Source organism: Myotis brandtii, unplaced genomic scaffold (genome assembly GCF_000412655.1).
Source record: "Myotis brandtii unplaced genomic scaffold, ASM41265v1 scaffold1074, whole genome shotgun sequence".
In the NCBI taxonomy this organism is placed as follows: Eukaryota; Metazoa; Chordata; class Mammalia; order Chiroptera; family Vespertilionidae; genus Myotis; species Myotis brandtii.
The window spans coordinates 691951-706632 of NW_005353653.1; the positions used below are offsets into that span (position 1 = coordinate 691951).

The 14682-nt window shown below is 55.8% G+C and overlaps 1 protein-coding gene across 1 annotated transcript in view; it reads left to right on the plus strand.

The window, feature by feature from the left end:
- The window catches only part of SORL1 (sortilin-related receptor, L(DLR class) A repeats containing), a 136287-nt gene that overhangs the window by 57020 nt on the left and 64585 nt on the right, over positions 1-14682 (plus strand). The window contains exons 17-21 of the mRNA XM_014541910.1: positions 2096-2268; positions 3123-3254; positions 6255-6346; positions 8037-8283; positions 8804-8942. Coding sequence (XP_014397396.1) covers positions 2096-2268; positions 3123-3254; positions 6255-6346; positions 8037-8283; positions 8804-8942 — 783 coding nt within the window. The remainder of the gene's footprint in view (positions 1-2095; positions 2269-3122; positions 3255-6254; positions 6347-8036; positions 8284-8803; positions 8943-14682) is intronic.

Below are 14682 nucleotides of genomic sequence, written 5' to 3' on the forward strand. Positions count from 1 at the left end.
ACAAAAATACATAATCCCTATATCTGGACTGATAGCCAACCATATGCACTATACTGCCAAACTGGTCATTAAAAAATTAAACTGCTTTCTTACACCTTACACCAAACAGCTGTTGCCCTTAAAACTCCTCCTCCACCCTCACCTTAGGTTCTGCCTTTGCAGTTCACCCAGATTAGGTTCTGATTAGTTGGTTCTATGCCAGTCAGCATCAAAAGCTCTGCCTCCTAGGCAGCCATTGGCTCCTTGCAGTTCACCCAGATTTGGTTCTGATTGGTCGGTTTCTATGCCAGTCAGTGTCAAAAGCTCCGCCTCCTAGGCAGCCATTGGCTCTTCTGGGAAATCCAGAATGGCCCCACTGACAGCTGTCTCTCTCTTCAGGCCTATCTCCAGGCCTGATCTGCAGCCTCTGCAGCAGCTGCTGATCAGGCCCTGCCTCTCTCTCCGGGACTCTCTCTGGGCCTGATCTGCAGCCACCAGGCAGAGGCAAAGTCATTAGGTCTCCGGCCCAGCTTGGGCCAGAGGCTAATGAACTCGCCCTGCCCTCCTCACCCCGCCTGCCCACCGCCATCCCTTGCTGTGATAGGAGCCTGTGGGCACCAGGGGAAGGACTGAGAGGTGCTCCATTCACTTCCTGGTGACCGGTTGTCCGTCTGGTCGTTTAGGTCGTGATGGCCTTAAGCTATTATTAGTATAGGGAATGGAATGGGGGGAATGGAATGGGGGGGGAATGGAGAGGGGGGGAATGGAATGGCGGGGAATGGAGTGGGGGCCACCAGGAACTGTGCAGACATTCAGCAAAGGGACTCGAGTTTGCACTGGGTCTGTCTGCAGCACATTGTCCAGATGGGCGCTTGGGCATTTTTAACCCTTTTCGGTCCAACCTCGAGGCAGACTCGACAGACCAGGCACTAGGAGCAGGTCCAACGTCAAGCAATAAGAACATTAAAAAGTTCAACATTCAATCCTGTCAATTAATTTGGACCAGACTGTTTGAATTCCAAAAATAACATCGGACCGCAAAGGGTTAAATATATTTTTATTGATTTCAGAGAGGAAGGGAGAGGGAGAGAGATAGAAACATCAGTGATGAGAGAGAATCATTGATTGGCTGCCTCCTGCACGCCCCACACTGGGGATCGAGCCTGAAACCTGGGCATGTGCCCTGAACCCAGGACTTCAGTCCCCAGGCAGACTCTATCCACTGAGCCACACCAGCCAGGACAGAGGCTCGAGCTCTTTTAGTTATTCATGGGACATGAATTAAACCTCCTAGGAATCCCGGGCCTCTCTATAGCTTGAAAATGGCAACGTTACTATCTACTTACCACAGAGGCCGCCTGTGAGGCTGTGGATAGCAACGCCGGCTCAGGCCTCGGTCTTAGCTTCCTAGTCGTGTGGCCATGGGTGAATCACTTAACCTCTCTGCTCTCAGTTTTCTGATTTGAAAATTATGTTAATAGTAGTTCTTTCATTATGCAGTTATGTGGATTAAACGATGCTTGGTACATAGTCTGTAGATTGTGTATAAGTACTTGTTAAAGAAATAGAGTTTATGATAATTACGTTGTAAAGCATTTGTCAGTAGTCAAGAACAAATGTGTTATTATTGTTTTAAAAATAGAATAGGGTGATAAGATTGCCTCATGCCATTGTGAACAATATGTAATAGGTGAGCAAATGGATTAGAAAGCTTGGCTACACGTCTTCAGTGGCGAGTGGCTCTGGCCCATGATGGTGGTGCCACGCGGGCAGTCCTGGCGGGCAGTCCCGATGGGCAGCGTGCTGGCCGCTGCCGGTCCTTGTCAAGTGTGACTGATGCCGTTGAGGCTGAGCTCAGCATTTTGGATGATGGAGCATGCCTACGGGGGGGTCTAGATTAAACAAAGAAAAGGAGCAAGTGATACACGTGGCGGAGGAGAAACTCCTGTAAGATCCACAGGAGCTTAAGTAACCTGCCCAAGCGGGAGATGTGCTCCAGTCCACCGTCCGCCTGACGCCTGTGCTCTCCCACCTGACCCCCTATCGACCCCCGCATGCCAGTGGCTCCGAGGTGTGTGTGAGAACCAGGCTCACGCTCTGTCTGTGGTCTGTGCAGAGGAGAACGAGTTCATCCTGTTTGCCACGCGGAAGTCCATCCACCGCTACGACCTGGCCTCGGGCGCCACCGAGCAGCTGCCGCTCTCCGGCCTGCGGGCCGCGGTCGCCCTGGACTTCGACTACGCGCGCAACTGCTTGTACTGGTCCGACCTGGCCTTGGACCTCATCCAGGTGAGTGGTCCTGGGGGCCGTGCTTGCATTGCCCGATTGATACGCTTCCTTCCGAATGGCCCGAGGAGGTGGGTGCCAGAGCTCACCTCAGGGCTGGCTGATGCAGTGCGGACAGGGCGCCTTACTTTTCCTGCTGGGAAGATTGGAGACTCCGCGTGCAGGCTGCGTAGTCACTTCCTGTCACACACGTGCCTTCAGCGCCTTCTTCCAGGCCACGGAGTCCCGGACTTCGCTGTGGTTGTGTACTCACCCACGTTGGCGTCTGGGCGCAGCGAGGACAGAGGCGGGCTGTGCAGGTCCCTGCAAGCCCAGAGAGCCACAGCCTGAACCCTGCATTTCAAAGCAGAGCTGTTGGGTCTTCAGTCCTTTTAGAAAAGCAAGTTCAACAAGTTTATCCGGACTTCTCACCCGACAGAAATTTCACGGGGCTCGGGTGTGTGAGGGGTGGCACGGGGTGACTGCTGAGGTCTCTCCCAACAACAGCACCCGATGGCTAAGAGCCTCGCAAGGGAGGGACTATGAAAAGCAGACAGAGGGGCTCAACAGTAATGCCAGCCTGCGTCGCTTATCTGAAGAGCGAACAGCGCCTGCCCCAGCCCTGACTGCGGGGCGGCGCCCAGGGTCGCAGACCCCTGCAGTGTGAAGTTCTGTTTAGTTCTCTGCTTCACACGGAAGCCGTCCACCCTCAAGAAGTGTGCTGCTTAACCCGCTGTCTCATCAGGAAAGCTCACTGGTGCAGAGCCTCTCGCCCGTCCCTTGCCGGCCAGGCCCGCCGAGGGAGGGCGCCGGTCCGTGGGCTCACTTGGCGGAGGTCCTCGGGCATTTCACACAATTGCTGCTTCTTCCCTCGCCAGCGCCTCTGTCTGAACGGGAGCACCGGGCAGGAGGTGATCATCAGCTCCGGCCTGGAGACCGTGGAGGCCTTGGCCTTCGACCCGCTCAGCCAGCTGCTGTACTGGGTGGACGCCGGCTTGAAGAAGATTGAGGTATGTGTGTCCCCTGTCCTTACTCAGCGAGCCGGACTCCAGCCCGGCGGGACCTGACGGGGCCAGTGGTCAGGTTTTACTGGGAATTCTCAGGCCGCAGAGGATGGGCCCCGAGCCTCGAGCAGGAAGGAAAGGGCTGGTCTCTGCCGCGAAGGGCCCCCAACAGAACACAGGCACCCGCCCCGCAGATTTCATGAGGGAGCCTGAAAGGTTCTATTCGGTAGAGGAAACAGAATATAACAATGACAATAATAGTATCGTAGCATCATCATGACTATTTTTAATATTTTTATTGATTTCAGAGAGGAAGAGGGAGAGAAACATCAATGAGAGAAAATCATTGATTGGCTGCCTCCTGCATGCCCCCTACTGGGGATCAAGCCTGTAACCTGGGCATGTGCCCTGCCCTACAGGAATCGAACCCGAGACCCTTCAGTCCACAGGCTGACGCTCTGTCCACTGAGCCAAACTGCCTAGGCCCATAGCATCATTATGCTGCTCTGCCATTAGCACTCTGATAGCATGGTGGTCGGTTAGAGTGACAATGACAGCAGCATCGTCGTCATCACCATCATCGTCACTGAGTGCGATGAGACTGACACTGTGCCCGCCCCTGCTGGAGCCTTGGCAGGACTTATTTGATTGACTTCTCCTAACACCCAGCAGGGTAGCTAGCTCTTCCTGTTATCCTCACTTCCTCCATCTGCAGCTTAGCCGACCCCGGCACATGAAGCTGAGCAGCGGCTGCTGGCCGGGCACTACCTCTGTGCCCTTACTCCCTGTGGGGTGGGCACCGCCCCTGTGCCCTTACTCCCGGTGGGGTGGGCACCGCCCCTGTGCCCTTACTCCCGGTGGGGTGGGCACCGCCCCTGTGCCCTTACTCCCGGTGGGGTGGGCACCGCCCCTGTGCCCTTACTCCCGGTGGGGTGGGCACCGCCCCTGTGCCCTTACTCCCGGTGGGGTGGGCACCGCCCCTGTGCCCTTACTCCCGGTGGGGTGGGCACCGCCCCTGTGCCCTTACTCCCGGTGGGGTGGGCACCGCCCCTGTGCCCTTACTCCCTGTGGGGTGGGCACTGCCTCTGTGCCCTTGTTCCCTGTGGGGTGGACACTGCCTCTGTGCCCTTACTCCCTGTGGGGTGGGCACCGCCTCTGTGCCCTTACTCCCTGTGGGGTGGGCACTGCCTCTGTGCCCTTGTTCCCTGTGGGGTGGGCACTGCCTCTGTACCCTTGTTCCCTGTGGGGGTGGTGCGTGGGGCAAGGGGAAGCAGGTGGCCACAGAGCCCAGGGAGGTTGCAAGACATGAGCGCAGGTGAGAGGTAGGCCTGGGCTCCCCCTGTATTCCAGCGGCCGAGGGCTTGGCCTCAGGTTCATGCATCCGTCAGCCATTGGCAAATGCAATGCTTTCCGAGTGCGTGGTACCTGCCAGGAGCAGCTTCGCCTTGTGATGACACAGTGGAGGCCAGGCATGTGGGCTCAGGTGAGGGATAGAGTTTATTTTTTTGTTTATTTTTTATTTTTTAAATATATTTTTATTGATTTCAGAGAGGAAGGAAGAGGGAGAGAGAGATAGAAACATCAATGATGAGAGAGAATCATTGATTGGTTGCCTCCTGCACGCCCCCTACTGGGGATTGAGCCCACAACCCAGGCATAGGCCCTTTACCAGAATCGAACCTACAACCCTTCAGTCTGCAGGCTGACACTCTATCCATTGAGCCAAGCTGGCTAGAGTTGAAGGATAGAGTTTAGTGGAGAAGCAAAATGATGAGGAAATGGGCCAGCCACTCCTGGTGGTGGTGCGTGCTGCAGTGGGGGTGCACAGTGAGAACATCAGACAGGCAGTGGGGCGCACACAGGGAGGGGAGAGGTGCGGTGGGGGTGCACAGTGAGAACATCAGACAGGCAGTGGGGCGCACAGCGAGGGGCAGAGGCTCAGTGGGGACGCGGCACTCAGCGAGGGGCAGAGGAGCCTTGGGGCGCAGCACCTGAGCTGAACCCTGACTGAGGAGGGTCACTGGAGGGTTTGCCTCGGGGCGGTGAGAGGAGAATGGAAGGGCACAGGGCCTGCCACAGGGAGCTCTGCTGTTGGTCCTTCTTTTCGTTGTTAATCTCACTTGAGGATATTTTTCCTTTGATTTTTAGAGCGAGTGGGAGAGAGAGGGAAAGACAGAAACATCCATTGGTTGCCTCCTGCACGAGTCCTGACCAGGGTCTAGGCCAGGGAGGAGCCTGCAACCAAGGTACATGCCCTTGACTGGAGTCAAACCCAGGACTCTTGGGTCCGCAGGCCGACGCTCTATCTACTGAGCCAACCAGCCGGGCTGCTGCTGGTCTTGTTCGTGTCTCTCTCTTCTTTAACGGTGTGCAGCCTGTGCTCTGTGGCCAGCAGGAAGCAGGCAGAGCCATGCTCACACTCGCACAGGCACTGCTTGTGCAAACTGGTGTAAAACTAGAGGCCCATTGAGCAAGGTGTTCAGAAGATGTGGCAGAGGAGGGGCCCTGCGGTGAGTTTGAAGGAAAGACAGGCTTTGATTAGAGAGCAGAGGACAGGCCCAGGGAGATGGCAGAAGCAGGCAGGCTCGGAACGGTGGGGAGACAGGTCTTGCGGAAGTCGTAGGAGCTGAAGTAGAAGCGAGAGAATGTGGGACCAGCCTGTGGAGACTTAACTGCAAGGCTGTGACGTGGAGACTTTGCTCTGTGACAGTGTGGCGCCAGGCGACGGGCCTGGGCAGCAGGCGGGTTCAGTGAGTAAACACACAGGAGTGCGGGTGCCGGTCACCGTGCCTGGGCGAGGGCCAGGGTGCTGGTGCCTCTGCGGGAGCGGGAGCATCTCGGGAGCCAGAGGAAGGCCACGCTGACGAGAAAAAGCGGCAGATTGCCCAGGTCAGGCGGAGCGGAACCGCGTGGCATGGAGGGGCCTGTCTGCCGGCAGGAGCTGGAAGGAGGCCGCAAGGAGCTCTGACCCATCTGGGCCCTTTTCTCTTCCTTCATGTTTGTCAGGTAGCTCATCCTGATGGTGACTTCCGGCTCACGATCGTCAATTCCTCTGTGCTCGATCGGCCCCGCGCTCTGGCCCTCGTGCCCCAGGAGGGGTAAGTGTGGCCCCGTGGAAGACGGTGTGAGTCCGAGGCTGCAGCAGACAGACTCACGGAAATGCAGATTGCTGGGCAAAAGCTGCTTCTCAGGATTGTGGTTGTAATAAGCTGTTACCTGAGTTTGAAACCATAGTCTTTGTCAAGTAACTTTTCACCAGCAAGTATCCGGATTTCTTAGACATCCAGATGTCCACATCTGTGGGGAGTTTCTCCAACAAAAGGTAACATTAAGGCCTGACCAGCATGGCTCAGTGGTTGAGCATCAGCCTATGAATCAGGAAGTCACAGTTCGATTCCGGGTCAGGGCACAGGCCTGGGTTCCAGGCTCGATGCCCAGTAGGGGGCATGCAGGAGGCAGCTGATTGATGATTCTCATCATTGATGTTTCTCTCTCTCTCTTCCTCTCCCTTCCTCTCTGAAATCAATAAAAACATATTAAGAAAAGGTAATATTAAAGCTTCTCTGTAGACATAGTTAGGTCTGATTGGATAGTGTGAGGATTCTTTTTCTTTTAATACCACACACACGTTTACTGTAGCATTTGTTTTATTTTTTAAAATTTATCTTTATTGTTGAGAGTATTATAGATGCCCCCCCTTTTTACCCTCATTGCCCCCCTCCACCAGCTCCTGCCCCACCCTGGCCTTCACCACACTATTGTCTGTGTCCATGAGCAATGCATTTCTTGCATGGTCCACACATTTAAAAAAACATCCTCGGGTGAGAATGAACAACAGCAACAAAAATCTGAAAGTAATATATGCACTTATGCATTTGATTCAAAACATTAAAAGAGAACAGAAGTTTATGAAGTGGACAATACTTGTTTCTCCTCACTATTAACTCTTCGCCTCACATTTCTAGGGGTTAGTGGTTGGTTGTGTCTCTTTCAGAATTTCTTAACCCACATACAAGCACATATCTTTAAAACACTCAGACACACACATGTATTTGCCAAATAGAGTACTAAGATATGTATTGTACATATCTTACATTCTGCATATGTTAAATTTCTTTTTATTGATTACAGAGAGGAAGGAAGAGGAAGAGAGAGATAGAAACATCAGTGATGAGAGAGAATCATTGCTTGGCTGCCTCCTGCATGTCCCCCACTGGGGATTGAGCCCGCAACCCAGGCATGTGCCCTGACCGGGAATCTAAGCATGACCTCCTGATTCATAGGTCGATGCTCAACCACTGAGTCATGCCGGCCGGGCCATATATTAAAAGTTTAATATATTTTGACGATGGTTTCATATGAGCACCTATAGACTTTAGGCTGCATAATTTTCTTTTGTATGTATCATAATGTATCACTTTTCCTACAGATTAAAATACATATATGTATACACACACAAAAATACATACATATTTTATTTAAAAATTATTTTTGCTAGTATGAACAGTCTTTGCTATGATGACCATCATTTTTATGTTACCTTTGTATCACTTGATTATATACATAGAAAACGCCCAGTAAAGGAACTTTTGGGTCAAGGAATGAAATGGTTTAGGTATTCTGATTACATACTGTGATAATAAGGCTGAAATAACCCACTGGTGGGAGGGCCTCCCCGGGGAGCAGGGCCTGAGCCCCTGTCCCTGTGCTGGAGGGAGGGCCTCGCCGGGGAGCAGGGCCTGCTCTCCTGTCCTGGGAGCTGGTGACACGTGTTCTCTGGTTGGACAGGGTGATGCTCTGGACTGACTGGGGAGACCTGAGGCCGGGCATTTACCGGAGCGACATGGACGGCTCTGCTGTGCGCTCCCTAGTGTCAGAGGACGTGAAGTGGCCCAATGGCATCTCCGTGGACGAGCAGTGGGTCTACTGGACGGATGCCTACCTGGACTGCATCGAGCGGGTCTCCCTCCGCGGCCAGCAGCGCTCAGTCCTCCTGGGCGGCCTCCCGCACCCCTATGCCATCGCGGTCTTCAAGGTGGGGCTCCCTCACGCACTCCCCGTCCCCTGCTGACGAACAGGCTGGGTTTTTGCAGGGAGGCTAGTCTAACCTCTAGAAGAGACTCATTTCCGAATTTGAGGCTGTTTGTTTCAGCCCATTCAGAGGGATGCAGACAGGTGCCCGGTGCCTGGTTTCAGCTCCGGCCCGCGTCTCTGGGAAGCTTTGCCCCAGCCTCTGTGTGGCCCCCGAGGAGCCTGTACCTGTGGGGCCGGCCACCCCACGTGGACTCTGTAGAATGAAAGGTTCTCCCAACATTGAGAAGGAGATTTCAAACGGGAGGTTGGGCTCGTGGGCAAACGTGAGTGTTGGCTGAGTCCTTCCTTTCGGGCAGTGCCTCGGTGTGGGTATTGGCTGAGGTTTGGATGATCTCCTGACGCGCATCATGTGGGGTCCAGAGGGGCCGAGGCGGCGGTGTCCCTCCCCGGCAGCTCTACTTCTCGCCGAGGCCCAGAGGGAAGCCCAGAGTCACACTGAAGAGCCGCCGTTTTCTTTTCAGAACGACCTCTACTGGGACGACTGGTCACAGCTCAACATCTTCCGAGCATCCAAGCAGGGCGGGTCGCAGGTGGCGCTGCTGGCCAGCCAGCTCCCGGGGCTGATGGACATGAAGGTTTTCTACAAGGGGAAGACTGCTGGTAAGGGCGCCTCCTCCCTCATCTCCTTGGTGGGTCTCAGAAAAGGGCTGGGTGCTGGCAGCCTCCCCCCCAGCAGCTCCGCAGCCTCAGCCAGTCTCAGCCAGAATCAGCCAGTCACAGCCAGTCTCAGCCAGTCACAGCCAGTGTTATCCAGCCAGAATCAGCCCATCACAGCCAGTCACAGCCAGAATCAGCCAGTCTCAGCCAGTCACAGCCAAAATCAGCCAGTCACAGCCAGTCTCAGCCAGTCACAGCCAGTCTCAGTGGCAAGCACACTGATCACTTCTTGCCAGCGCCATTGTGATTCCTGTTCTAATGAGACACCGCAGCTGGAAGAGGCGTGCCTTGCCTGCCCGCGCTGGTGATTGGTAGGTGAGTCCAGCCTCCCCTGCTGAGTGGGGATGTGACCTCCGCTGCAGCCAGAGGGGCCCTGCACGTGCTTCGTTCCTGCCACACACCTGTCCCAGGGCCACGCTGCCCCGCACTCCCCGTCCTGGGGGCTGCGCTGCTTCCTGGCAGGATCCGTCTGGGTCTCGTGGCTCAGACGAGCACGCGTCTGCCGTGGTACGAGGTGCTGCTGTATGATGACTCACTGTGTCCCCACCATGAAGCGTAGTTTTACCAGAGCTTGGCACTTAGTAGGTGCCCATTTCACGTTTATTGGAAGAAGACGGGATGAGGAGGAGCTGCAGTCAGTAGCTTTCTTACAGATTGTTGGCTGCGGCTGCTGAGCTGCTCAGAGGCTCTGGCCTCCGGGTCCTGGAGGCGAGCTGCTCCGTGGAAGCTGCCCTGTGCCCGATGCCCTTTCCCTCTGTTGACCTCCTCAGCGCACGGTGGGCACAGAGGAGGGGGCAGGCTCTCCACGGACAGCCTTTCAGGAAGCGCCTCTTTGGCTGCAGGGTTTGGTGGCCCTGGGTCGGCTGACTCCCTGGCCGGACACACGGCCGGGCTCTGGTTTGAATTAGAATGTGACATTGTCCTGCCGGCTTGGTTGGCCCTGTGCTGAGAGAAAATTGACAAAGGGAAATAATACAGTTAGAGATACCATAACCCTCCTGGGACCAGTGCGGGCGCAGAGACTGTAAGGCAATATTGTTATGTCCTCGCGGCTGACCTGCGGTGGGCAGGGCTGGAACAGGATCCGTGGTTAGAGATTCGCGAGCGACATCTTAGAGAGGAATTTGTTTTCCCAAAGGCCCCTGGCAGCCCAGGAGCTGAGTTTTGTTCCAATTCTGCCACTAAGTGGAGAGGCCACGTTCGTTCTTAGAGGAGGTGCCTGGCCTGAAGTGGGGCGATGAAGGGATCAGCTCCCAGCTCGTGACTGAGCTCTTGGGGCCTTGCCGAGGACAGCAGCCCGCTGACCACCATTTCTCAGCTCCCGCCTGGCCCAGGAGGCGGGTCTGCACCTGACGAGTCCCTGTGAGCGTGCGCGTCCCCGTGAGCACAGGCCGCTCCTGAAACACGGCGGTCAGCGGAGCCACAGCCCTGGCCCTCAGGCCCCTGCTGGCAGGTCTCTTCCTCCCAGCTGACCTGCAGCCACACTTCGGGGAAGGGGCTGTTTGGACGTGAAGGGGAAGTCGTGCTGTCGGCTGCTTCCCGGAGACCTGCCGCCGTCCTGGGGCTGGAGAAGGAAGGCTGTGATCTCTCCTGCGGGCCGTTGGTTACATCGTGGCCTTGGCCCGGCATCTGGCTGCCGCACAGCTCATGTGCAGTGGGGTGTCTCCTGGTCTTGCGCTTGGCTCGAGCCTGCCTGCTCCTTTGGACACTGAGAATATGGCAGATTCCTGTTCCGGGTGCCAGTCCTTGGTGCCAGGCAGTCTGCTGTTTTCGTTGTCTGCTCTTGGCACGTGGAGGACTTTCTGTGAGTGTAAAATAAAGATGATGATGATAACTACATTTATTAAGGCATTGTGACGTCATAATGTGAGAAATGCTCACCTGTCCGGATTAAAGTAACGGACTCAGAGACGGAAGTACGGCGAAACGAGACTTTAATGCACTCTCGAGAGTGGGTGTCCGTCCGGTTGTGCAGAAACACTTGGGGCAGCGAGCACAACCCATTTACTCAGTCCCTCCTCTGGCTCCTCATTGGCTGAGCACCATGGTCACCTGTTCCCTCATAGGTCGCCTAGGTCTGCTCTCTCCTATTGGGCCATTTAAGAGAATGGGCTGAGGCGTTTTCCAGATGCCCCCACCTCCCCCTGTTGAGTTGAGGCGGGCACCTCGGAAGTTTCCTCCATGATGCTGGCCCACGCGCACAGTTCTTTGTTCGTACGTCCTCTCCCCTCCTCCCCACATTCTGTGTGCCCTGGGGAAACTCCGTGACCGCTTCCATCAAAAGCCGGCCATGCTGGGGCGGACCACAGAGGCCCACTTCCCACAGTGAGCACCCACATGTGCTCGATGGGTTTGTGGGACCTCAGTTCATCTTTCCCAAATCCATGTGCGCCATCCGTATTTCCGTTTGATAGACGAGGACATGGACATTGACAAAGTCGGGCTTAGTAACTCTGCGTCGCACGCTGAGTAAGTGGTAAGAATCTGAACTGTGGCTGCGTTGACTCGCTCGGCTCCCGCTGTCACCCCCGAAGCCACAGGGCCTGGTTCACGGCCGACTCAGCAGTTTCACTGGTTCTTGTCTGTGATAGAACTTGGTTCCTTTGGAACATTTGTCAGTTTGAGCTGCTTGCTTTCCAACAGATGCGTTTTCCATCTCGACACCCGGCTGGTTTGTGCATAGAATCACTGGGACTCGTTCTTCACAGCCTTTTTCCTGAAGCAGCGTACTTTGCGAGGCTGTTGATATGTTTAGTATGTTGGGGCCCTTGGAATTCTTCCTCAGAGCCTGCAAGCAGCACATGCTTTTAACTGTTTATAGTGAGGGCAGGTATGCATTTTGGGGTGGGTTTGAGTTCAGTAATTGCCAAGTGTATAGATAACTAAATAAGGTAGTAGTTTTGGCTCCTAACTGGCTCCATTACAGGCCCAAGGTTCGTGTACCTGATGCTTAAAAAAAAAAAAAAAAAAAAAAAGGCCAATATTCAGTGAGTCAGCGTTTGGAGCAGGCAAAGGTTTATTGATTGAGAAGGCCTTGCTAGAGAAGATGGGAGAACTAATTCTCAAGTCCATCATAGGAAAGACTGGACTCCATCATCTTTTACTGTTAAGGGAAAGGAGGGGGGCAAGGCAAGGGGTGCTTGGTGGCCAGGGGCCGGCCAGATCCCAGGGACCGAAGGAAAATGTGGGCTTCCAGACCCTCTGTTTCTGCTGGTGCCAGTCCAGCCGCGGAGATGCCTGGAGTCTCTGAAAACAGTCACTCTTTGTGCTCATTGCCTCACGGCTGTGCTGGCGGGGATTGCCTCTGGGAAGCAGCAGTCACAGCAGGAGCGGAGCCTGCAGGCCCTCCGAGGGGGGCAGTCAGTCCAGTACCTTCTGGAGGGATTTCCCAAAGAGGATGTCAGGAAACCTGACTGTGACAGACACCCAGGGCCGTGTTCGATCTTCTCGGGGGACCCCCTTCACATTGGGGTGATGCCCTTCCTGTTCCCCATCCTCCCACACCGACTGTGGTCCGGTGGGAGGGCCAGGCTCGGTGCTTTGTTGAACTGCACCCCTGCCCTCCAGGCTCCCCCTGGCACAGTGGCCCTGTTTCCTGCACCTGCCTGCCTCTCGGGGTCAGCGACCGGGTCAGCAGGGTTTGGGGTTTGCCCCTGAGACTGGTCTCATGCATCTTTGTCTAGCCCGGGCTCCTGAACACTGCGTTCCATTCTAGGTTCTGTGCTTTTGGCTCTTGCCTCTTTGCATAGAAGCATTTGCTCTTCGTGTGAAAATGTTAGTATTTTATAGACACAACCCATGTGAAAATATCCTGTGATTGAATATTTTCCAAACATTCGATTATTGTTCAGTTTCTTGGCGTATTGGGTGATGTGTCATCTTTTTTTTTTTTATTGCTTAAAGTATTACAAAGAGTATTACATATGTGTCCTTTTTTTTTCCCCGCCCTTGACAATCCCCTGATGTGTCGTCTTTTTGTTACAGGATAGGAGAGGGGCTCGTCTCCCCAGTTGCTCGTGGAAGTGGGGTTCTTGGGGTGCCACTGGAACCAGTATTTCAGAGGCCCCCAGGGAGGATGAGACGGGGTAGAAGCTGTATGTCCGAGGAATTCCCCCTGGGTTTCCACAGCCCCCTCCCTTCATCCCGTCATAGCAGCGCGGCTGGGCTTCAGCAGAGTGAGAATCAGAGCCCGTGTCCAGGGGGTCCTGTCCCTGTGGGAGCCGGGTCCAGCCCAGCACCAGCTGGCTCAGCGTGTGTCCCCCGCAGGCCACCGTCCATCGCGTGTGGGTTCCGCATGCCATGGGTCACAGGGTCCGCGTGCCGTGGGCCACCGTCCATCGCGTGTGGGGTCCGCGTGCCGTGGGCCACTGTCCATCGCGTGTGGGGTCCGCATGGCACATGGCTGTGGAGGAAACGCAGGCAGGAAGCAAACCAGGGGGCCCAGGAGCCAAAAGCCAAGCACAGCGGGAGCTGGGGGCCTGAGAGGGAAGCCCTTTGCTGAGGGGTTACTATTCACTCCCGTCCTCAGGCTTGCAGTGGCCACACCCGCTCTGCCAGCCATGCCCGTCCCCAGGTGATTGACACCCAGCACCTTCCCTGTGTCACTGGGCACGTGGCTGGGGGGGTGCGAGGCGGGGGAGAGTTCAAAGCTGCGGCTTCCTGGTGAGGCTGCCCCAGGGACACGTCTGCAGGGCCTGGCTTCCGGGGCTCCTTCCCGGGAGGAGGAGCGAGCTGACTGCAGCGGCCTCACCTTGAGCACAACGCATGGGTGCCGTCCTGTGGAGTGTGGCCCCTGAGTGGCAGCCCCGCATTCCCGCCCGCAGCCTGGCCATGCCCCTGAGGGAAGGAGTGGGCGCCCCTGAGGGAAGGAGTGGGCGCAGCGCGTGTCTGGCATGTCTGCCGGGTCGGCTGTGCTGTGGTGCCGTCAGCCTTTAGGTTATGAGGTTGCGTGGGGGACCCTTGGATGTTCATCCCATGGATTTCCCTCCATGGGTGGGTGTGTTTTATCTGTTTAGTCACGTCTTGTAATCCGTGGGCCTTAGCTCTGGGAGATGGCGATGTTTATTGTTATGCCGGTTAACGCTGATAAGGGGCCCACACATCCAAATGGCCCGTCGCCTGCGTCGGCCCTGATGGCCATGGGTGAACCCCATCTTCCAGCCGCAGGCCGGGCGCGGCAGGCACAGGCGACGTCTGGCTGCAGGGGACAGGTCACCGGTCCGATGCTGGCGGGTCTCTGCCTGTGAGGGGACAGCGGAGGCTCCCCGTCAGCTGAGCTTTGTCAGAGACGCATGTTTATTTTTCCGTCTTGATGCTGACTCGCCCACAGGAAAGGAAAACGGCGCCTCTCACAGTCTGGGCCTGTGCTGCTGCTCCATGGCCCGCGTTCCGTTGCTGCTAAGGGTTTATGCTCCTCTCGCATCCGCCCCAAAGATGCTGCATCTAGGGAGCACCGTGTGCGTGTGGCTCAGCCAGTGTTCTCTCCAGCACAGGGAGGGCTAGGAGCTGTCTGCCACCCTCTCAGACAGCCCAGAGAGGGACGTTTGGACACAGTGGGCGGGATGCCCACTGACTGGTCTGTGTGTGGGTTTGTGGTGTGGCAGCGAGCCTAGTGAGGCCTGTGACCGGCCTCCCCCTCTCCTCCTCTTCCCCTGCTCCTACCCTCCCCCCTCCCTTTCCCTTG